Here is a 24,104-nt window from a genome sequence, read left to right on the forward strand (position 1 = left end):
ACGAACAGCAGAATGTAAGGTAAAAGACTTTGCCTCTAAATAAGCTGATTCAAGGGAACAGAGGGACTCTTGGGTTCCAACAAACCAGTCAAGAGAACTGTATTTTGGAAAAAGACAAAAAAGAAACTGACCCCCACATGCCTGGAAGGATTGTTGGCTTGTGGCTTTAATCATAAGCAAAACACCCAAATAAAAACAACAGATTCAAATGGCCCATTTGATAGGGAAGAAGAAAGTAGAATGCCTAATAAGCTCATCTGAAACACATTTGTCCTTGAACATCGTGATTGGAAAGAGCTTTCATCTGGCACAAAGAGTTTCACAAAGAGTTTGTGGTGTAGATGAGCTTGGGGTTGTTGTCATACCATGTCCATATTTAATCACTAAGTATTTACAGCTATAATAAAGAGCCAAGATCAAGCAAAAACAGAAAATTATTTGGGAGCCATATCTAATAGCTTACATCAGGGAAGCATTCTTCCTCTGAGCTGCAGTGCTTCTGTGCAAACAATTTTGTGACCTATTTAATCACATAAGTCAGATATTAGTTTGTTTTTTTTGACAGAAATTAAGAATTCCACTTTTGTCCTCAGTAATTCAAGTTGAGGAAGATTTTTTTGTGTGTTTATGTTGGCGTTAAACAGTGTGGCAGACTCGTGGTATTTAAAACAGAGCACTTCCATGAGTATTTCATAGTTGCAGTTACTCTGGGATTACATTACAGCTCAGTACAGGGGGGCGGGGGAGACCGAAGTGTGTGCTCCGCTGCTGACTGCCATCCCTCCGCGACTCCGACACACACAGTGGACTTATCTGAGGACTCGAACTGGGGAACCACTGAACCTGAATGCGGACTCTCTCATCGGGTTTTTAACAATCCTACAAGCGCAGCAGTTCGTTTTCTACAGCTGTTGGAGCACGGTGTGGGAGACTAGAGTTTGTGTTTTGTTTTTTTTTTTGTTTGTTTGTTTTTTTTCATGCTTAAAATCCAGTTGTGTTTTTTATAGGTCTATATTTATCATGTCTGCATAAGATTTTGCATGTTATATTTCTCGAGATGCATGGATTCTCCTAATAATTGTAGGAGTGCTCTCTAACTATTTTTTTTTTCTTTCATAGATAAGGGTTAATAAATATATAAATAGACAAAAATGAAAAGGAACACAATTTGTAAAGGAAAAATCTTGCCCGATTTATCTGCTTTATCTATCTATCATTATTCCTAAGTGAAGTAATGTTACAACACCCTGTACCTCTTTCGCCAGGTGGGTTTCATTAATGGTTCAGGACAGAGTGTAGCCCCCCCCCTTGCCCGCGCAGCTGAAGCCCCATACCTGGGCACAATGAGCGTGTGTGGCTGCGGCGCTTCGTACCTGTGGAGGTGGCTGCTGGAGGCTCTGTTGGTCCTGGCGGCTGTGCTGCCGACGAGCGGCGGCTGCCCCAAATCATGCGCCTGTTACGTCCCCACGGAGGTGCACTGCACCTTCAGATACCTGACCGCGATACCTGACCACATCCAGCCAGCTGTGGAAAGAATTAACCTCGGGTGAGATATTTTTCTCTTTCTGTCCAAACCGGAGAACTGGAGATATACCGGGGGGGGGGGCTTGGACTGTACAAGCTGGAATAACATTATAGAGAAACACATATTGTCCAGCTGATTGTCAAAGTTTAAAACTGCTACACACCATTAGTAAAATAAGTACATTATCAACACTGAAATAAAGATTTAATTGGAAGTAATACTCGTTCATTGAACATTACAGTAGATGACTTTATACCTTAAATTTGTGACAGTGGGAAGTTAAATAGCTAACATGGAGGTTATCTTAAAACTTTGAGTTAGCCGAGCTCAGCTATAGCTAATAGCTGTTTTAAACTACACAGTTTAGCTTTAACGTTAGATAACTACCAGCTCTGTACTCTCAGCTTCTGGTACAACCGCCTCTCTGGTTGTCTTTTCTTCTGCAAAGAAGAGCCAAACTCCCGCGTCTGCCCCTCTGTGCCTGTAGCCTAAACAGAGCGGTAGTAAGGTGTCACATTTGTGTCTGTTCCTAAGGGTGGCTGTCCATACAGACATATACATCAAACACAAAAATATACTCTGATACTCTGTAGCGCGTATTTTGTTAAGGTACCTTACCTTTAGCTTGACTGATGAAAAAAAAAAAATGTAACCAGCCATTTACAGCTATGTTACATTCCCACAGGTGTTTTCACTGATTTTTCCTGATTAGGCCTCTTCCCCGGGATTGTAATACGACACTGTTCACACAGGTCAACAGGCATTGTCATAGCCCGATTAGCACAGGTGTAGTTAATAACATGAATAATGGTTTCATTCCACTTTTATTGTGCGTGAGGCTCACTGGCATGGCTTACTTTGACTTTGACATGTAATGGAACTGAGCAATCTGCAGTGTTGTTAGTCACATCTGTGTTGTTCCTGCAGTGATAAGTCTAAATGTCTGCCATGAAAAACTGAACAGGACATTGCGAGTGTGTCATGTTCAGTCTGTGGCTGATTCCCGTTTTCAGTTTTGTTAGACCTCTTTCATTTTTATTATGTCTCTGTGCTGATGACAGCCATGGCCAAAGGCGTTATGTTTCTGGGTCACCCGTCCACCCATCCGGCCCGTTCTTGTGAACGTGATATTGGGGGAATTTATTCATATTTGGCAGAAACGTTCACTTAGACTCAAGGATGGAGTAGATTTTGGTAGTCAAAGGTCAAAGTCACCATGACCTCACAAAACACATTCTTACCATCACTCAAGAATTATTATGAAAAAGGTCATATAAATGTATAGCAGGATAAAATCATGACATTTTATATAGTCAAAGGTCAACTTCACTGACATAATCACTGTCATAATATTTTGAAAAAATGATTTTCTGGCTATTATTCAACTCAATAACTAAGGAACAGAAAGGGAGATTATGAGTGTATTTCATATTTTGGTCGGATACTGAATTGGTGACACTAATCTTGGGTGCCCACCTTAAAACTGTGGATCGTCTGCGCCGACAGGTTGTAGATGAATCTGAAGCATCCATGTGTAAGAATTTGTAGCTTCTCTGCAGCAAAATGCATATTTGAAGCATTGTCTGAGATGGCTACAACTTTGTGTTGTATCAGAATCAACTTTATTGGCCAAGCATGTGAACCCATACTAGGTATTTGAGTCTTTTTTGTTTTTCTCAGTAAAATAACTTCAATTTCACCAAAAATTACAGTTAATTCCTATTATTAGATTCCTTGAAAGTCTTCACTACATTAATTATAAGAGTCTGGACAGACATGGATGTGAGGTGCAACTTGACTGGTCGGCAGAGGCATACAGCTGTGGTGACACTACAGAACACCCAGTGTATTTCCACTTAAAGTTAAACTAGTGGAGTGATCTAATCAGCAAAAGCAAGCAAGAACACCTTAGTGGGAGCGCACGGACTTAAAGAGAAGTATCTCCATAATTCAAATCAAATCCTGTTTGATGTTGGAAAATCTTCAGTTGTAACTTCTGTATATTCCAATAAGAGAATATGTGTTATATGTAGAATATATGTTCTGCTGCACACTTGTTGCACAAGTGCATGATGAAGTAAGGGAACATCAGATTATTGTCAGTGACAAACAACAGAACTACAACGTAATTTACATTGATATACTGTTATAGATACTAGGTGGATATTAGTTATCTTGTGTTTTGTTAAGGGCTAAAGCTCTTATTTTCATCATCAATTAATCTGCCTAAGGTGATGTCTTTGCCTGTTTTGTGAGACCAACAATCAACAACCCAAAGATACTGAATTTATTGTCATATATGACAGGCAGCAAATCCTCACATTTAAGAAGCTGTAATCGAGGAGTTCATGGCAATCCTTGCTTGAAAATTACTGAAATGTTAAAGCAGTTATCAAAAGATAGTTGCAGATTCATTTTAATGTTGAATATTCAATTTATTGATTCATTTTCGCAGCTTGAATTTTGCCTCATTCCTAACAAAAACAATTAAGATTTTCATATTTACTGCTCAGAAGGACTGATGTATTAAAGTAAAAAAAAAAAAGCTTACAATACCTGGAATGAGTGACAAGTATCGAGCCTAACACTGATATCAAATATGCTAAATGCCCTACACACCTGTGATTCACCTACACCGGTGTTTTCACTTATTTGTCTGATTAGACCTCTTCTCATCACTGGATGGGCAGACTGTATAGAGACTGTTCCTAACTGACATCTCCCAAATTATAATTTTTTTAAATTTTTGTTAGGGTGGGGCAACTTCTTGTTAAACATGCATTTTGAAGATATCAATCATTTAACAGCATAGCCCAGCCACCCTCAACCTGAGCAGGAGTCTAATCTAATTAATTCTCAGTAACTTTTATAAATAACATGATTCTTTTGAGCAGATTAGCTGAAGTCTCTTTTCCCCTTCTCTGCTTTTAGGTACAACAGTATAACTGTCTTGAGAGAAAATGATCTTTCGGGACTGGAGAACTTAGAGCTGTTGATGCTGCACAGCAACACTATACACAGTATTGAAGACAGGGCCTTCCAAGACCTCAAGTCCTTACAGGTAAAATCATGTGTTTGTTAGTCTCTTTCAAACAGATTACAGACCTGTCTTGTTATACTGGGGTACAAGTTCACTGAACTTGAATAAGAAAAGCATATAGTAGTGTTAAAGGCATGTCACCATTATATAGTTTAGTTCAATATTTGTGCATGATGACACAAAAATTAGGACTGTACAGTGTAATTTCATCCCTGCATAAGCAGATGGTTCTTGGTGTTAATATCTGCCGAAAAAGAGGGCATTATTATATTCCACTTAAATGTATTTGATATAAAGGATGCTCTCCAGTAACTGCTTACATGGACTTTTTCAGTTTAAGTAAATTACTTTCAAATTATATTTGAAAGTAATAATTACTTATAATTACTTTTGACATTTCAAGATATCTGTTAATACTGTGCTCTGTGTGTTAATAGTCTTAAGTCAACATTGTTTTGACAAACAATCTCCAACTTCTCAACCTTGTTCCCACAGGTCCTGAAGATGTCCTATAATAAAGTTAAAAAAATCAACAAAGAGACATTCAAAGGCCTGGAGAGTCTGCTGAGACTCCACATGGACCACAACCACATCGTGTTCATCAGCCCAGAAGCTTTCTATGGCCTAACCAACCTCCAGTTGGTCCATCTGGAGGGTAACCACCTCCAGCAGCTCCACCCAGACACATTCATCACACTGAGACACAGCCAAGTGTTCAAGGTGTCCTCAGTTAGAAACATCCACCTGTCAGACAACCTCCTCACCACTCTGCCTGCAGATATTTTCTCAGGCTGCAGCCAGTTAGAGAACGTCTTCCTCCATGGCAACCCCTGGGCATGTGATTGCCGTATGAAGTGGTTCCCCATGTGGGCACAGAGAAACACAGGTAAGAAGATGATGTTTGCTTCGGAACCATCTGAAAGAATTTAGAGAGGTGTAAGCCTGTAATTTTTACAAGGGAAAAGGATCCCTCCTTTCTTGATGAAGAAATCTTTCTTAGTCTTCACACTTTCCCTTGCATGAATGCAAAAACAACACTGATCTAAACCTTTGTGAACCCACATTTACTAGCAGCTTGAACATGACACATCTGTTAAGACACATCTGGAAAACTTTCTGACTAGTTAGTACTTCAATAGGTTATTCTGCTCAGATTTGTGGTATGAAGTGGTATGTTTTCTCTCACTACAAATGTGGGACAGTATCCCCAGGAAGAAAGGCACATCCAAGGGAAAAATATAAATCTTTGCAGAAACAGTGCTGGAGGCAGAAATTATATCCTTTTCACATCATCAGGGCCACACAATACACTAAAGACACAGAATAACCAAAGTTATATCTTTTATTCATGACTTGGCTAATGCGAAAGTCAGCTCATAAATTACAGTTTCTGTATGGTGGTAAGTTTTAATGATCGGTTTTGGTTTGGCTGGCCCATAATGTGGAAACTGTAAATGTTCTTTTCCTACATACAACCAGCTTAACGCTACATCACTTGATTTAAATGTTTCCAGGTGTGCTGAAATGCAAACGAGACAGGAGATATCCGAGAGGACAGCTGTGTCCTGTGTGTGAAAGCCCTGCCCCTTACCACAACAGCCCTCTATCCCTTCTCACCAGTGATGCCTTCACTTGTACCAAACCCTGGATCCAACCCCATCTAAAGCAGAAGAACATCAGCCTGGATGAGGGGGACTTCACTCCAGTTTCCCCCAAGGACTTCATTGCCCCATTAGGCTCCATACAAATGAACCTAACTGACCACTTTCACAGTGATGGCAGTCTATCCTGCACAGTCCAGAGGCCCTCAGCTTTCGAGAACCTGACACAAACCTTGGAGGAGGAGGAGGGGAACAATGTCACCGTGCTTACCGCTGGCATAACCACATATTTGGTATGTAACATTGACTACGAACACATCCAGCAGCTGTGGCAGATCCTAGCCACCTACAGTGACTCTTCCATGAGGCTAGAGAGAGGTTTAATGCTGGCCAGAAGCCCAGAAATGGTGTACAGGTATAGTCAGGTCAAAACAAAAGAAGGAGAAGAAGGAATTTATACAAACATTGAAGCCGAGATTAAAGCCTCCCCTGCGTGGTTGATGCAGGGAGAGGTGAGCTTTCAGCTCGACCGCACTACTACCACGTTCTCTACTCTGCATATTAAGTACCAGTCTGTGGTCAAACTACGTGTGGAAAAAACATCACCTAAGAGGGACCGCTATTCCTGGACCATGATCAAGAGAGACAATCAAACCAAGACTGAGCACACTGTACTTACAGGTGGGAGTTAGAGATTAATTTTTAATAAATTACTCAATAGCTAATATGACTTTATATCTTTCACTTCACTCTTAACTGAACTTAAAAGACTAAAAATGTTGTATGTTTTTAAATATGAAAGTAATAATTACTGTAATAAAATATATATTTTATTTTTAACATAGGTGGTGTGGCACAATTGAGCTGTCAAATTCAGGGCGAGCCAAAGCCATTGTTGGAGTGGATTTTACCTGATGGAAGTAAGGTCAGAGCCCCATACTCCAGTGAGGACAGAAGGATCATAATCACTGCGGAAGGGAAGCTCACTCTACGGGGTGCAGATGCCTCAGACACAGGCCTGTACCGGTGCATTGCCACAAACTACCTGGATGCGGATATCCTTGTGTTTCGAGTGACTGTTCTGTCCCCTGATGTGGAAGAAACTGAGGTCAACGGTGTCCAACTTTCAAGGCCAATGGGTGAAAATCTGGTATTCGACTGTAGCTCTTCAGGGAATCCTGAGGCCTCAGTACAGTGGATCCTCCCTGATCACTCAGTACTGGATAAGTCTCATGGGAACAAAAAAGTATATAAGAATGGGACTCTGCTGATTCAGGGGCTCACAGAGAGGGGCAGAGGGTTTTATAGGTGTTTGGTTGCTAATCACCTGGGAGTTGACCTGCTCGTGTCTCAGGTGACGGTAACTGGAAAAACGTCTGAAAAGGTGACAGATTTGGATGGGGAGGGGTCAGGGATGGAAATGGAGGTCAAGGCAGACCCTAGCTTTACAGAAAAGGCAGTCACCCTCAATGAGATCCCCTCTTTCAGTCCCTCTGACAGAACTAGTCAGGAATCCAAGACTGTCACCTCAGATCGACCTTACCCCAGACTCAGATCACAGGGCAGAGGAGGCTCTGGAGGTAGACTGGGACAGAGAAGGAGGGGGTCAGTCAGCAACAGACGCATCTGGAGTAGTAGGGTCTTTGATAAAGCCTCCAGGAAAGTAGACCCACAGAAATTCGCTGAATTAATGAAGAAGGCTCAAGATGGGTCAAGAATAAAGAGTGACACTGAGAAAGATAGGGTAAACTATGAAGACTCACGTCTTTCTGGTGATGGTGAAATTGGCTCCGGTGAGGGTCATATGGAAGACCTTCTCATCGTTGTGCCAAGGATAGTCAAACCAACTACAGATAATCAAGGAGAAAATGGAATATTTAGGCAAGACAGCTGGACTGAAACAACAACAGCCACACAGATAGGTCAGGGTCATATTTTAGCAACAACTGGGGCGCATCAAACTGCTGTTATGGAAACCACAGTTAGCAATCACATTGATTCAAGTAAAATAACAGAAAACACAAACACACCAACAACAGAGCCAAATATGCAGTCAGACTCTACACCGGTCAAGTCCACATTCACAGACAATCCACGTTTTGTTGAGAACACAGAGTTTTATGTCCTAGAAAGAACCAGTGAGCCACCCTCAAACATGCACCCAGTCACACTCCAACTTACTGTGACAGACACTACTCAAGAAACTCAGCTCCAGCTCTCAGGAAAACAACCTGCAGAGCCAGAGACATCAACGGGGGCGGCACTTTCATTTACCACGGACCCTAACATTACTCCAATGAGGGGTAGACCAGGCCCAGTGGAGCTAGTCATCCACACAGACCCAGAAAGCCGGACCACATTCACAGCCATCACCACCACAGAGAAACAGCAAGACGAGATCACCTTCCACACCACCCAAACAATCAAATCCCCACGCCTGTCTGCAGGATCCACCATCATCTCCCAGCAGCAGATCCATATCATCCCACACAAGAATGGCAGAGGAGGCGGCCGCAGGAGGACCTTCCAAGGCCGCAGGAGGATCATAAAACCCAACAGGATCACTGACATACAGTCCTTCATCAATAAACTGAAACAGCCCTCAGTGAAGAAAGAGGGGAATGCCACAGTGCCATATCGAATTGAAATGACTACAAGTAAGCAGCCTTGTTTTTTATTTTTTTGTAATAGACTAAACTTACGTTTTTTGCTTCATGTTTGATTGTGTGTTATGTTAGCCCATGTTTTATGAGTCTGTGTTTCCTCATCCTTTTTTTGTTTATTGTTTCCCCCAGAATGTAATTCTGATGAAGACAAAAAGAGGACAGCAGCCACTGATGTGCAGGTGGTCACACCATCAGCTTCCTCCAGTTCATATTTACGTAGTACTGAGAGACCTGCCACTACACAAAAAACAGCAGCCTCCTCCACAAACTATTACATGACTATAAATGCTCCCTTCACCCATCAAGTGTCTAAGCCAGATGATTCTAGTGGCTACGTAACCTCTGCTGATGCCCCAGAGTCTGACCCTACAATGAATCCATTTTTGACCACAACTAAAGAACCATCTGACTCAACCACGATCACTACTACACGAGCCTCTAAGGTTATTCGTGGAAGAATTCCATGGGACAGGCTGTTTGGAGGCAGAGAGAGGGAAAAGATACTTGGCAGGCTAAGGAGGCCATTAATCACCCCAAAAACATCAACTACCACTCAAACTACAACAGTGACTTTAACCACAACCCCTGCTGCTATGCCCACCACCACCGCAAACTCAGTGGCTGAACCTGAGACTCTATCCCCATCCAGACGCACAGAAAGCAGGGAGAGCCCAGTAGATGATGATTATGGAGATTTATCCTCTGCAGATTTTGAGTTCACAACACTGGGACCCAGCATGCAACATATAACTACTACCACTTCTTCCTATTACTCCAGGTACTCCACCACTGCTGAAACGCCACCAGAATCACAGACTCTACCCTCTCCACCTACTGTCAAACCCCCTTCAATTAAAAATCCTGATGAAGCCTTATCATCTGGGTCTGGTGGACTCCCTGATGATTGGTTTGTAATTAGACAGAGCCCTGGTGGGACAAGAGGACGGCAAGGGCGGAGAAGAAGGCCCTTTGGGAGCAGGAGACCTTTCAAGAAACCTAGAATCACTAAAGTTAATCCTATTACCACAACTGAGGCTTCAACTACAGAAGCATCAACTATGGTATCTACCATAGAGACAACCCAACTACCTCAACGGACTGTTACACTCTACGAGCCCCTGTACACACCATCTAGGAAAGAGGACAGAACCGCAGTAGCTGTTTCCACTGACCAAACATCACAGGAGGAGACTGATTTGTATGAGGAATTTGCCTGGAGCACATCTAGCAGTTTACCAGCTTATACTACACCCAAGACACCTTTTATCACCTCAAAATATGACCCTACCACCACACTGATGCCAGCTACTACAAAATGGTCTTACACAACAGTTCAGACAAGAGTCCACAGCAACATCAGACCACCAACACAGAGGAACAATGGTCACATCACTCACAGGCCACCAATGAGAACAATTAGACCTACTGTACAAAGCAGCTCTGCCAGAGGTAGTGCAGATAAAGGCCTTGAATTTGACACAGTGACCAACCTTACAGCTGAGAAAGGATACATCAACACCCCAGAGCCATACAACAACATAGACACACACAATGCCATTTCTACTGTGAATTATCATGTCACTGGCAATGACACTAGTGCCAATATTGCTGGCCTTGCACCCACAACACAGGTCATGACAAGCAAACCTAAGGTAGTTGGGGGCAATGCAGCCAGCTTTACCGTTTTGTCCAACTCTGATGCTTTCTTGCCATGTGAGGCTGTTGGAAATCCTCAGCCAGATATAACCTGGAAACGCTTCTCCTCAAGCACAGGTACAGAAACTGTTACATTCATTGTTGGTATTGAGAAAAGAAAAGCTAGAAAAGGTTCAGGTGTAGGGTAATTGTATTCTAAAAGTCACGAAAAAGTTATTTTTAGGCACAGCTGTACAGCATATTTGTATATGTATCTAGGATATCTAGGAGCAGTAATGCCATGTAAATGAGAGTGTATTTTTCAGATTTTAAAGATCATGGAACACCATGTTGTTGATCAAGGGGGTCTGAAATAATGTGTTTGGTTGTGGCATTGTCTTTAGGTAATTATGTGTACTCTTTGGCTGTGTCTCAATTCGTACCCTAATCGTTCCATAGACACGCATTCTCTTTTGAGATCATAAGCAGACAAGTACAGCAAGATGCAGTAAAATGATGGACACTTCTCACCCTGTTAAAATTCACGCACTGTGCTAGTGAGTATACTGTGTACACAGTGTGCTACAAGTGAGTGTACTGACTGAAGTATCGGATTTGTATTCGTCTTATGATAACGTTTATATATGTTTTCATTATTTTATTAACATAGTAACAATAAATAAAAACAATGAGAAAAGAGAAAAATTAAAAAACAATACAAATGGTAATAAAGTAAATAAAAATAACAATATTAACTATTGTTATTTTAAGCTGTAACCTAGAGTAACACTACTTATAATGATTTTTTGTTATTTTATTGTGAGTAATGTACAGTATATTGTCATGAAGAAACTGTCTTTCTCTGTTCTTCAGGAAGCACTGTTACCCTTAAGGGGAGGATGGGCAAGTTTGAGGTGTTGAGCAATGGCACACTGTTCATCCAGAATGCCAACATTAAGGATCGTGGCCAATACCTCTGTCTAGCTGAGAATGATCACGGATCAGATAAGCTTGTTGTCACCCTCTCAGTGGTGGCCTACCCCTCACGCATCCTGGAGCCAAAAACGCGTGAGATAAAATCTCATGCAGGAAACACTGTGGAGATGAAATGTAAAGCAGAGGGTCGACCCACACCCATGATATCCTGGATCCTGGCCAACCGGACCCAAGTCAGAGGTCAAAACACTGAGAAGGGAAGGGTATCAGTATCTGCTGAGGGGACTCTTGTCATTGAACATGTGACTGTTTATGACAGAGGTCATTACAAATGCATCGCCAGTAATCCCGCTGGAGCTGATACCGCTACAGTCCGACTGCAGGTGGTAGCAGCTCCACCAGGCATCATGGAGGAGAAAAGGCAGCAGCTCAAAGCTAGTGTAAGTCAGAACTTGTGGCTACCCTGCACTGGCCAAGGCAGCCCTCAGCCTGTTATTCACTGGGTCCTCCATGATGGGACAATAGTGCAATCTAACAGACCTGCCAGAGACCCAAGGATATCAGTGTATGAGAATGGGACGCTCCAAATTCAGGATGTGACTACAGCAGACAGCGGGAAATATGAATGTATTGCTACCAGCTCTACTGGTTCAGAGCGAAGGGTGGTGACTCTGACCATTGAGAGGCAGGAAACTGCACCTCAAATAGTGGAGACATCCCAGCGCGTGACAGAGTTGTCCTTTGGGGATCAGTTGAGACTAAACTGTTCAGCTACAGGAAACCCCAAACCTAGGATCATGTGGAGGCTACCTTCTAAAGCTGTGGTGGACCAGTGGCACAGGTAAGATTACCTTGAGCAGTAAAAGTAGAGAAAACATGATAACTGTTTCTTGGAAGAAAGTTCATGGTTTTCCTGGGGTGGTGTAGTTAGTAGTTAGTTATAAGATTCCATTCATGCACTGAGGACCTGATGTCCAGAAATTTGCATGTCTAACTTAAATTTGAAACAAGCTCACTTGAACAATAGAAATGTTTTTGAGAGTTGTTTCGCATAAACTTGATATATTCTAATGCTAAAGAAGGTAACATCGCAAGGGATGATTGTATTAACATTGGTGAAATATGTCAGTTTTCATTTAACATCTTGTTTTCATAGTATAATATCATGTATCATGTTTCTTTTTATTATTAGTTCCCTGCATTGACCCTTTGGGATATCTCCCTTATAAAAGAAGAATGGAGTCACTGTTTTGATGTGGTGATTATTTGCTCCATATGTGTATTATGTGTCAGAGAATACACTACTGAGCTTGATCATACTTATTCAAGTAATAACCTCATGTGTCCTGGAGCAAAAATCAGATCAGTCAGATAAAAATTGAAATGAAAACACTGGTGATACAGTGATTAAATATGATCTGAAGGGATTTCATCTGTATTTTGGATTTTGGTCTCATAAAAATGCAATACCATGAGGCTATAATCATGATTACACAGACTAATAAGTTATTATTGTTTTCATTAGCCTGTTCGGTGTGATTAACATATAAGTATGATTTTCAGCTTTTCTTTAAACTCAAAATACATACAGTACTAAGTTTAGAAGGTCATCATATCTCATTATATTGAGATATGATTCCCTTGGCAACAATTAACGGCAGTACAGTCTCAATTAATATTGTATATTCTCCATTGCTTTCTATGGAGTAGAGAGAAAACGAGAATAAAAGAACAACTGAAGACATAAAAAAGGCATGTTCAAATCAAAACACCAGTATAGAAACATGAGGGTACCATAACAATATTAGCTTATGGACTGTGCTCCTTAAGATCCCATACCTGTAAAAAGTTTCTTGTCTGAGGAAAGAAGCAGAAAGTGTTCTTTTCAAAAAAACACATGGAAATGCAATGCTGGTGTTAAATGTGTTACCAACGCTGAGGTTTAGTTTACTGGTTAGATCGTAAAATACTAAGCCTCTTCTCAAGAAAATGAATGTACATGTTTGTTTGTTGTAAGTAGTTAATTTGGTGTCTATTTTTAAATATTGGACATTTTATTTTCAACCACAGTGTTCTCCTTTGTGTTTCCTTTGTTGTTTTTTTCATTTCACAGGAATTTTAGTATTTCCTGGTCTTGGTTTGTTTTTTTATGAACTGTTCAAACAAGCTGTATTAGTTATCAACATTGACAACTTGTACACTATAGTAACTTGTGCAATGACAGCATTATATGTAATTTATCCCAGGCTATAGTAAATGGTGCCCACTCATATTTGGCTTTATTCTGTGTGCCACTCATGTTAAATCACTAATCAAATTTTCTGTCATATATTTCTCCAGGATGGGCAGCAGAATCCAGGTATTGGATAATGGTACACTTATCATTAACACTGTGGGTGATAAAGATACTGGAGAATATCTGTGTGTGGCACGAAGTAAGATTGGCGATGATCTCCAACTCATGAGGGTCAGCGTGTCAATGAAGCCAGCCAAGATAGAGCCTAAACTCTATGGCAAGAAGCAGGTATCCTATGGTAATAACTTGACAGTTGACTGTAAAGCCTCAGGGGCACCAAAGCCAGAGATCTCCTGGGGTCTACCAGATGGTACAGTGGTCAACAGTGCTCTGCAGTCTGATGCCAGCAGTGGCGGAGGACGAGCACGGCGCTACACACTGTTTGACAATGGAACACTTTACCTAAACCAGGTATGCTATTGTACAAAACAAACAAAACACCCACAAAAATTAGAAGAAACAAATTTTACATCAGTGTTACAACAATGTCATGTTTCTCCAGGTTGGTATGTCAGAGGAAGGGGACTACACTTGTTATGCTGAGAACCAGGTGGGCAAGGATGAGATGCATGTACATATCACTGTGGTTACTGCTGCTCCCAGGATACGTCCACCCAGTCAGACCTATGCCAGGGTGAGGCCTGGAGGGAACATCCGCTTTGACTGCGAAGCCCTTGGGGAACCCAAACCCAAAATCCTGTGGATGCTGCCCACAAATGATGTAATTGCAGCATCGAATGAACGCTACCTAATGCATGTCAATGGTTCTCTGGATATCAGGGATGTGAAGCTTATTGATGCTGGGGAGTATGTGTGTATAGCTCGCAACCCTGCTGGAGAAAATAGAAAATTCTACAAGCTTGATATAGATGGGAATCCACCAGTAATCAATGGCTACCGCCAGAACAGGACTGTAATCAAAGATGTAGCTGCTAAATACTCCAGGAAATTAATAGACTGTAAGGCTGAGGGTGATCCCACTCCTAGGATCACTTGGATTATGCCTGATAACATCTTCCTGACGGCACCATACACTGGCAGCAGGATCAATGTCCACCATAATGGGACATTGGAGATTCGTAACGTGCGTCCAACTGATACAGCAGAGTTCATATGCATGGCAAGGAACGATGGGGGAGAGGCAGTAATGGTGGTGCAACTGGAGGTCACCAGTATGCTCCGAAGGCCAATTTTCAAGAACCCCTACAACGAACGTATTGTGTCTCGGATTGGGAAAACCACAGTTCTGAACTGCTCTGCCGATGGACACCCAATGCCAGAGATCATCTGGACTTTACCTAATGGAACACGGTTTATTGGTGGACCAGTTCATGGCTCTCGCCACCACCTAGGTAACGATGGCACGTTGATCATCTACAACCCTCAAAAAGACGATTCTGGAAAGTACCGCTGTGGTGCCAAGAATTTCATGGGCTACATAGAGAAGCTAATAATTTTGGACATTGGACAGAAGCCTTACATCCTGACAAGGCCTAGGGGCATTATACGCAGTGTATCTGGGGAACCGCTGTTCCTTCACTGTCTATCTGACGGGAGTCCCAGACCCAGGATCTACTGGACCATTCCTGGTGGCCACACTTTTACTCGGCCTCAAGTCCTGGGGCGTTACCAGTTGTTAGAGAATGGTACTTTAGTTGTTCAAGATGCCACTCTCCACGATCGAGGGAACTACATCTGCAGAGCTCGGAACGATGCTGGGGAGGCTTTGCTCACTGTCCCTGTCGCTATCATTGCATATCCTCCACGGATCACAACAGGGCCGACTCCCAGTGTGAGGGTAGTGACAGGGACGCCTATCCAGCTCAACTGTGCCGCCACGGGAATCCCCAAGCCAGAGATAACTTGGCAGCTGCCCGATCACTCAGTTCTGTCAACAGCAGAACAGGGCCGGCCTATGGGTAGTGAGCTGCTCCACCCTCAGGGCACACTTATCATCCAGAGGCCCACAGTCTCAGACTCTGGCACATACAAGTGCCTGGCCAAGAACCACCTAGGTACAGACTCAAAGGTCACATATGTACATGTTCTGTGAGAGAAAGACATAATTGAGGGAGGACAGTGGTATATCTGAATGTAAACAGTAACAGACATGGTAAGTTGTGTCGGAAATTTACAGTACATGCTTCACATGTGGATTTGTGAGGAACACAGCTTGTGGAATATTATTTGAAAAAGTGACAGATGTGGATTAAAAATAAATAGAGCACAAAAGGAGAAGGGAAACAGATATTTTAACAGGAACATTTTTTTTGGGGGGGGGGGGGGGGGGGGTTTCACTGGAAAACCCAGTCTGGGGCTAGAAAGTTGTTATTGTAACTGTGGAACTGGGGGCCTGGAAATTTGTAGGTGGCCCTCATGGGAGCAAAACAGCCAGTGCATAGAGTCTAACCTAATGTGATTTCTTTGACCAGACATTGCTGGCCACACATAAGGATACTATTACAACGTATACAGAAGGGGAGAAAAATTGTATAGCAGGCTGAAAGACATGACATGTTGCTTTATGCTTTAAAATAGCTTTCAATGGCAATTCAGTGAATTACACAGTGGAAGAAAATAGATTTATTAAAAAAAGAAATATGTGGCTTGTTTTACACTGGATACATATCTGCATGGACAGTACAGAGCTTTCATACCAGAATGAGATCAGATTTCTTTATTACATGTTTTATATTTTGATAACAGTTTAAAGCAGATTGTTTTGTGCCTATTCACAGTGCCGTTTGTTGGTAAAAAAAAAAAAAAAATGCAAAAACACACTCAGTCTATTGTGTTGTACACAAGAATTTATAGTAATGTTATACATTATGTTAATCTGTAATAATACAGTATATGTATATCTGTTTGTAGTATCTACTTTATCAAAATATAGGAGAAAAAATGGAATTAAACATGATTCATTTCTTTTTAATGTTTTTATTGTGCTATTTGATGCAGCAAAATCTTTTCAATGAGACAAGTATTATATATATGAAATGTATCACTGTATTGGCTGTTGGCACAAGTCGACTAATATGATGCTGTTGCAGTGAAGGTCACTGTATCCAGTTATGCCTCTGTCTACAGGAGGTACAGCCTGTGGCGGCAATAGAAACCTTCCAGACACACACAGTTTTAACTCTCCAGCTGTGAAAATAGTTCTTCACCCAGCTCTCCAGTGTGCTTACCCACAGGGGAGTCTCTGATTATTGTTTGTGATTTTGTGCTGATTTTACTGCCCTTCTGCAACTGAGAGATGAGGGAAGAGGTTGAGACAGAAAAGAGGAATCGAGAAATGCATTGTTAAATTATGAATCTATCTTAAATTGATTTGATGTAATGTTCCAGTTTCCAAAATTATAATTGAAGAAAAGATGTTACTTAAACACAATAACATGAATTAATAATGGTGAATCAATGTCCCTGAGAGATGTGAGAATGATATGGTCCACTATTTAGTGATGTTTGCACTCAAATCACACTTCTTTGGCGACTGCTTGCTGATATAATCTTTAAGGGTATTTATTAAGACAAATATCTTTATCTTGAGGGCAACAACTGGAAACAATTTCTCAGTAAATGGCACCAATTGGGAATCACCTATAATGATGTATATTTAAAATAGGCAAAAAAAGTTCTTTTTGCAAGGTCATAAATAATACTGTGACTTGTACTTAGGTATGTTTTTTTAAACCAATCAAAACAGAGGAGAGGAAACAAAAAAAAAACGACGTGAAATGAATGAATTGATTCTGTGTCCCAGCAGATTAAATTTTACATTAATGTCAGAGTTACATGTTTATGTTTAAACCCACTATAGTGCATGGGAGTGGGATAAGAAATATCATACATTATAAATTCCCTCAGTATTGTTTTTTCTATATAGGCCATATCATAAAATGTCTCTGATAAAGAGATATCTGTCTTCCCCACAGTGTCTTCCTAATGACCTTTAATATGACATGATTAATATACGGTGGTTTCCAATATCTAACAGCTGCAAAAAAAAAGAGTCAGTGTTTAGTCCTCAAGTGTGTATAAATAAAAATCCAATAAAATAAGTTTGTGTGATCTTAGAAAAAAACTTTTTTTTCCATAGTTTAGAGCCAGTCTGCAGCAGTGTGACATGACCCAGACAGACATGGGAAAGAGGGAATTGTCTTCCATAAACTTTGGAATGCAGGCAACTTACTCCATGATTTGAGAGAAAAGTGTTTTCATATGTGAGCTAGGCGACAATCAAACACAAATTAACATCTTCTTTATGTCTGGCTCTATGTGCCCTCTGGATGGTGAAGAGTTTATTTGTTAAGTTCTGGTTTTGTGGTTCTTGTTTGGAGAATGATGGAGTTTATCTTTCAGTGACTCAGGTATTTATGAGGATTTTAAACGTGATTTTCTCATCTGCTCCTTTCCTCTTGGGTGTTTAAAGGAAAAGAATTAACGTCTAACACATACCATTGAAAATATGGTTTTATAAGAAGCTACTGAAAGGAGCAGTGTGTGTTTCTGTGTCTGTGTGAATTTCACCTTTCCCAGGTCAAATATACTGTACCTCTGAACCCAGTCTCTGGTCACAGCTGTTGAAATGGGACGTGTCAACGTGAAGAGTTGCACTACCTCTACCATTTCACAAGACGAATAAACAAACCCTGAGAAAGGTAAAAATATTGCCGCCCCTTGGCCACCTTGAGGTCTGTGGAAAAACAGAAGCAAATCTGCACAGAATCCAATGACTTCTTGCAGGGAAGATTGCCCTCATTACCCCACAGTCCACCTTCTCCACAGGACTCACAGAACGCACAAGTCATATTTCCTGGAAGCAGATTGAGTTTTCACAATTACCTCTACTTTTTTAATCAGATTTCAACTGCCAGCTTGCTCACATTTGACCACTAATACAATCTTTGCTGCAACATAGTCTCTAAACTCTGCCCAAACTCAAGGGAACATATAACAATAGATGCTTTGTTCAAACAGCAACCCCTGCCGCAGTGTTCTCCATGTCTCCATCCATCAGCAGGGCTGTTGTTCTTCACATCAGGAATCAGTCCAGGCCAGATCTGTTCAGTCACTCAATAAGTCAGTGATTCTACTTAACAATCCGTATCAGCTATTTAAAGTATTTATTTAGAGTATATTTTTCTGTTTAGTGAATGCGTTAAGTGACCAATGTTTTTTATCTTACACAGTACATACATACAGTACTTTATACAGCAGGGCCCCTTATTTCTCAGTGAGTATATGAGCTAGTTTGCAGTATGACTGATAGTGGAGTTTTAAGGCTTATACTGATATCAATATGTAGGAGTTAGAAAAACATCAGTATATGGCTGATAGTAATTTTATTTAATAAACACATGAAAAAAAAACACAATCCTGGTAGAGATCTAGAGATTTGTTTTCAGGTTTTTCTGTTGGAAAATCAGTTTGTCAGTGTTGTCTAAAAGGCAAACTGAACGCACTATTTCTATTTTCTTTCTCATTGGCCTTGATATCGGCCAAAAACTGATCCAGAGGGAGACTGACTATTCGACTGATGTTCGTCAGGTGTCTTGAAACATGTCTCCATGTGTATGCTAATGTTGCTCTATATCAGCTGGATGTAATTAAGCAACTGTTTGCAAACATGCACAAGGGAAGAACTAGATGGGATGTCAATGTTATTAATCACACCTGTGCTTTTTCTGTGATGACATCAAAAAGTCTTTGAATCAAACATTTCCAGATAATAGTTAAATTAAAAATACAGTCAGTATGCATTTCTTTAGCAGGAATGAAAGAAAAAATGTACAATCTTCTATTTATTTAAGAATTCATGTGTATTTTTGAATCTGAATGTACAATATGTATTATCTCTGTGTGGGGAACATCAGGGCTTAGTAATCACAGCCGAGTAAAAAAAGAGGAGACTGAGGGCTAAGTGAGAAAAAGTGGAAAGGAAGGATAAAGTCTACAGAGCAGATTGACGAGGGAAACCAGGGAAGGGTGAGACCCTTAGATATAGATATTTTTGGTCTGTGGTATGAATTCCATACTTAAACCAGAATGCTAGGAGCCTGAACATGGAAACTGAGATCTCTGGAGAGGACTGCTGGGAGCTGACCAGCAGCCGTCTCAGACAGTGCTTCTCTGTTAGCTCAGAGAGTCTGTCTTACCTCTTTGAAGCAGCAAACTTGGCAGCTAGTAAAATCCCTGTCAGAATGAAGTGGATCACTTGCCTCCTTTTCGCCACAGTCGAAGCCTATAGGTGAGAAAACCCTTTCAACACACAGATTTGTGGATGCACACACAGATTTGCTCATAGAGAAAATCAGCGACTCTCCCAGTACCTATGGTGATGCTGGAATTTCACACCAGCTTTATAGAATCCACACCTCCACCTTCCAACCACAAGTAAGACAGATGCATCTTTGCACCTCCCCTCCAGGTAGGATCTGTCATGCTGTGGTGGTGGTTCCACGTTTCCCAAGCCGTTTCTTCCCAGGACTATTTTTGATGAGTTTTCTCTTTCACCAGACACTTGTATGTTTGCTGTTATAATAAGGAAAGTATGCAGGTATCAGTTATCATCTAGCTCCCCAGCTGTTGCATTTAAATCACTGGTTGATTTGCAGTAGAGCTCTATATGACAGCCCTAATTCTGAAGCTCTTTCGCTCATTCATTTATCACTTGTAAGTGTTAAGAGTGAGCCTTTAAGCGTCATAAGCCAGGTGTAAGAGCCAGGTAGAAGGGCAAAAGTGCAATCATAAATCAGCTAACTTTAGCCATAAATTTGCCAAAGCTTTCAGTCGGTAAATACTGAAGCCATTAAATATGAATGGGTATGAATAAATAAGAGTTTTTTAAAAACCAATCCAACATGGTGCAAAGAGCTCATGTATATTATAAGGAATAGTATACACATTTTAATGGGGCCATATCCCTCGGTCTCTGTCCTGAGGGCAGAGGAAGTACTTCAGTGGGGTTCTCCAATCTGATTGGGTGCAGATGTGGTCCTTTAGTCTCCACAGAGTAACCAGTTAGACTGGTGGAGCCCAGCCACTCCAGTATATCTAAGCTTCCTCACTTCAGTCACAAAAAATCAAGCTAAAAACATCAAAGTACTTCTGAATTATTGAGTCCCAGAGGGGGAGAAAGCTTTTAAATAAGCCAGCTCACCCAATTAGGCTGCATCAACAAAGTGGTACTGTGACTTTACAGCAGAGGTTGATGTTTCTGCCTGACAGGTTTAGCTGTTCCCAGAAACTTTTTAATTTCAGTGATGAAGTGGCAAAGGTGAGTGGAGTCAGGGTGTCAGGAGGAGGGCAAAGAAACTTCTAGTGGCCAGAGCGTCACCAGGGCTTTGGCACCAAGGAAATAGAAATACATAAGCGTATAACCTCCCTTTAGTCATTCTTGATACATTCAGTATCCGTCTAGTTGTGGCATTATCATCAAGAGCTTTGGTCATGGATTTAACATCATTTAGGCCTGTGTGTCCTCACAGAGATGATATTTCACACTCCATCCTGTGCCCCTGGTTGTGGGAATGAGGTTTCCTGTGTTTCTCCCGTTTGACTGGCTTCCCATATTCTTTTGAAATCTCTTTGTTTTTCAGTGTGAGAAGACAAATCCCAAGTTGCAGTGTTGTTGTGAAACAGTGCTGTGCGTTCACAATTTACATTCCTCTACTCAGACACGTCCACAGTCAGCATTTCCTCTGTGCTTCTGGAAACAAAGTTTAATTTACCACTCGGTAGTAAAGCCAATGTGCAATTTAGATGCAATCTGGAGGAGCTGTAACACAGCTGAAGAAACACTAAACACTTATAAATAAAAAATGAGGAGCAGAAGACTTGACTTTGGACAGCTCTGTGTAAAAGCTTCTGTGGCTTAAGTAAGAAATACACGTGTGTTCTCTTCTTTGGACTGACTTTTTTTGTGATTGATGTAAATATGTAACCCCTGATTGTCAATCAATTCCTCTGTAAAGTAAAAAATATTAACCATATATTCACACATTTTCATGTAACCTTTGGGTTTTTTTAGGAAGCAGATCATTGGGGGTAACTCTAAAAAGAAAACTAGTGCCATGTCAAAGCTCTTGTTTATTGGAAACACAATAAAGATCAGAGACTGCTCAGATTTTAGTGACCACCTTTATCTTCACTTTGACACATCATCTTTAAGATTTCAGACCGGCCTGATTATGTTATCCTGTCAACCCATAGATGACAACAACACATCTCGTATTTATTCTTATTTCTAAACAGGGTACACAATATTTATTTAGGATTGAGATATGACACAAAAATCCTCCAGTGTCTGCAGTAGACAGGCATAAATGGTGTTAAACCCATAAAAAGACTGGCACATTTAGTTTTACACCAAATGCTGCAGTTAAGTCACTTTAGATGACATCATTCAGACCACCTGCTGTGGCATGTCTACCTCACGCCACCCTCAGATACCACCATGACATCAGAGGGAAAATAGACTCTCATTATAGCTCTGAGGTCACTGGTTACTGCTGAAGTCGTGTTCACTACTTGGACCATAAAAGTTGCTCTAGACATTCCCTAAACCATTTTCTTTTTCACATATTACTTTATATCCAGTGTTGATGGTGGACAGGACATCTGTTGGGATGGTTTTGCTTCAGATAACATGATGGAACACACAGAAAACATCTGTCTTGCCTTGTAGGCCGTGACATTTCTTAGTTTGGGCTTTGTAGAGTTTTCAAGTGAAGAATGTGTTCAGGTTTTAAACCATATGCATGCAATTTCTCTTGTCCATGTTTGTACATGACATTGACCTTTTCGCACATGTATTGCCCACCATTGTGGTTGACCTGTCCTTTGGCCTACCTGCTTTTCTGTGTGCACACAGGTCTCTGCTGAGCACACAGAGACACTCTGTCAAATATGCCCGGTATCCCAGAGTGGCCGGCCTCTCAAAGGAAGCTGTTGTCCCTCTTTTTTCTATTTCTCAAGCCACAGCTCTGCTTCCTGCTTTCTCAGCCTTGGGTCGAGGGATTATCAGACAAGCACTCTGGCTCAGAATTTAAAGCAGGAATGCCACTGCCAAAAAGTGCTGCCACTGTGGTTTCATTGCAGTTGCCAGTGGGGCTCTCTCCCATTACCAGGCTCGTCTCTTGCTGCCTTACCACTGTGTGTTGGTGGCTTGAGTTGGTTGGTCCAAATTAAGGCTGTGTAAGGTGTGTTATATCGTGTCTGGACTTGAGTTGATGCTCTGTGGAATAAAGGTCCACACAACACCAAAGCTAATGTTCACCTGAGGCTCTCCACGCCTCTCCCAGTATAATATTACACTATATGTATTATCAGAATCAATACTAGTGGTTGTCTTGACAACTTGTTTTTGTTTTTGTTTTCTGGATATTTGTGACGATAATGTACAACTTACATCTGACATCCTAAAACAGACTTTCACTTTTCAGCGAATTGGTAGGAGATCAATATAATATTTTAAGCAAAAAAAGAAAGAAAGGGGGAAAAGAAAATTAAATCAAATCAATGTCACCCATCCTAGATGACCCACCAATATTCAAATTAAAAGCTTTCAGACTGAGATGCACCCCAGATTGAAATGACAAAGGGTATGATTATTGTTAATATACCAGATACATTAACCTTTAGGCTTTGTAGGTGAGTTCAGACACAGCCAGAACACACATTGTCATCATCATTATTAGGTATGGTTAGGGATATACAAGGGTGTAGTGGCGTATCTTTACAAGTTAGTTAAGGCTTTGGCAATAGTCACCATACTATAGACTATCACACTGTGATATTGTACCGAGTATAGACACAGAATACAGCAAACCAAACATATTCAATTTTTGACATTTGATGGATGTATATGTTAGTGAAATTCTCATCATTTTATTTTATCGGTCCCAAGGTGAACCGAACCTCCGGTGAATTGTGAAATAACCCTGCGTGAGTCCAAATGGATGCATTTGTGAAAGGATCAGTGGTGTAAGCCAGGTAGAGTTTAGCAGGTCATTTCCCTGATGCATATGCCAGACCCAAGAGGCGAGTAATGATTTGTAGAAATACCCAAACAAAAGCAGTTGCTAGGAAAACGTCTGTGTGAGCAACAAACTGGAGCGCAGGATGGAATCAACGACATCATTCACCGGTAGTAACTAAAGCCCAGGAGCCAGTTGGACCCACTGATGTTCATGTGTGTCTGTCTTTGTGTGTGTGTGCAGCTTTGATACTGACAGTTAACACACCCATACTGGACACATGAGGCTCTTAAGAAATGTAGGTATGTACATAAGTCAGCAGTTGCCAATGTAGAGCCCTCACAATGCTCCTATAGAAATAAAACTAGCAGTTATAGAGCATGTCAGTACATTTTTATCATAAACATGTAGTGATACTCTATACT

At 41.1% G+C, this 24,104-nt stretch overlaps 2 protein-coding genes across 4 annotated transcripts in view; one reads left to right on the forward strand and one right to left on the reverse strand.

The window, feature by feature from the left end:
* The window catches only part of aadac (arylacetamide deacetylase), a 29,802-nt gene extending 28,290 nt beyond the window's left edge, over positions 1–1,512 (reverse strand). Inside the window, exon 1 of the mRNA XM_071496537.1 lies at positions 1,374–1,512. The gene's annotated coding sequence lies outside the window, so the exon portion shown is untranslated. The remainder of the gene's footprint in view (positions 1–1,373) is intronic.
* On the forward strand, positions 230–16,631 carry igsf10 (immunoglobulin superfamily, member 10). Of its 3 annotated transcripts, none has more exons than XM_071496535.1 (10): positions 230–936; positions 1,266–1,546; positions 4,457–4,586; positions 5,061–5,451; positions 6,080–6,847; positions 7,012–8,823; positions 8,962–10,605; positions 11,341–12,244; positions 13,744–14,110; positions 14,202–16,631. In XM_071496535.1, the coding sequence occupies exons 2-10, from the start codon at positions 1,344–1,346 to the stop codon at positions 15,750–15,752; spliced, it is 7,770 nt and encodes a 2,589-aa protein (XP_071352636.1). In that variant the 5' UTR covers positions 230–936; positions 1,266–1,343; the 3' UTR covers positions 15,753–16,631. The 3 variants fall into 3 exon arrangements, with proteins under 3 accessions (XP_071352636.1, XP_071352633.1, XP_071352634.1); XM_071496532.1 differs by having other exon boundaries at positions 230–921; XM_071496533.1 differs by having other exon boundaries at positions 230–1,546.
* Positions 16,632–24,104: the final 7,473 nt, after the last annotated feature.

Source organism: Trachinotus anak, unplaced genomic scaffold (assembly GCF_046630095.1).
Source record: "Trachinotus anak isolate AG129_WGS33_773 ecotype Australia unplaced genomic scaffold, CSIRO_AGI_Tana_v1 ptg000014l, whole genome shotgun sequence".
NCBI classification, from domain to species: Eukaryota; Metazoa; Chordata; class Actinopteri; order Carangiformes; family Carangidae; genus Trachinotus; species Trachinotus anak.

What these genes read in the sequence shown, in the direction of transcription:
- igsf10 (XM_071496533.1), top strand. Translation starts at nt 1,344, where the DNA reads ATGAGCGTGTGTGGCTGCGGCGCTTCGTACCTGTGGAGGTGGCTGCTG. An exon ending in ACGCTTCTCCTCAAGCACAG is followed by an intron (nt 10,606 to 11,340) that starts GTACAGAAACTG and finishes TCTGTTCTTCAG; the next exon opens with GAAGCACTGTTACCCTTAAG. An exon ending in GTGGTGGACCAGTGGCACAG is followed by an intron (nt 12,245 to 13,743) that starts GTAAGATTACCT and finishes ATATTTCTCCAG; the next exon opens with GATGGGCAGCAGAATCCAGG.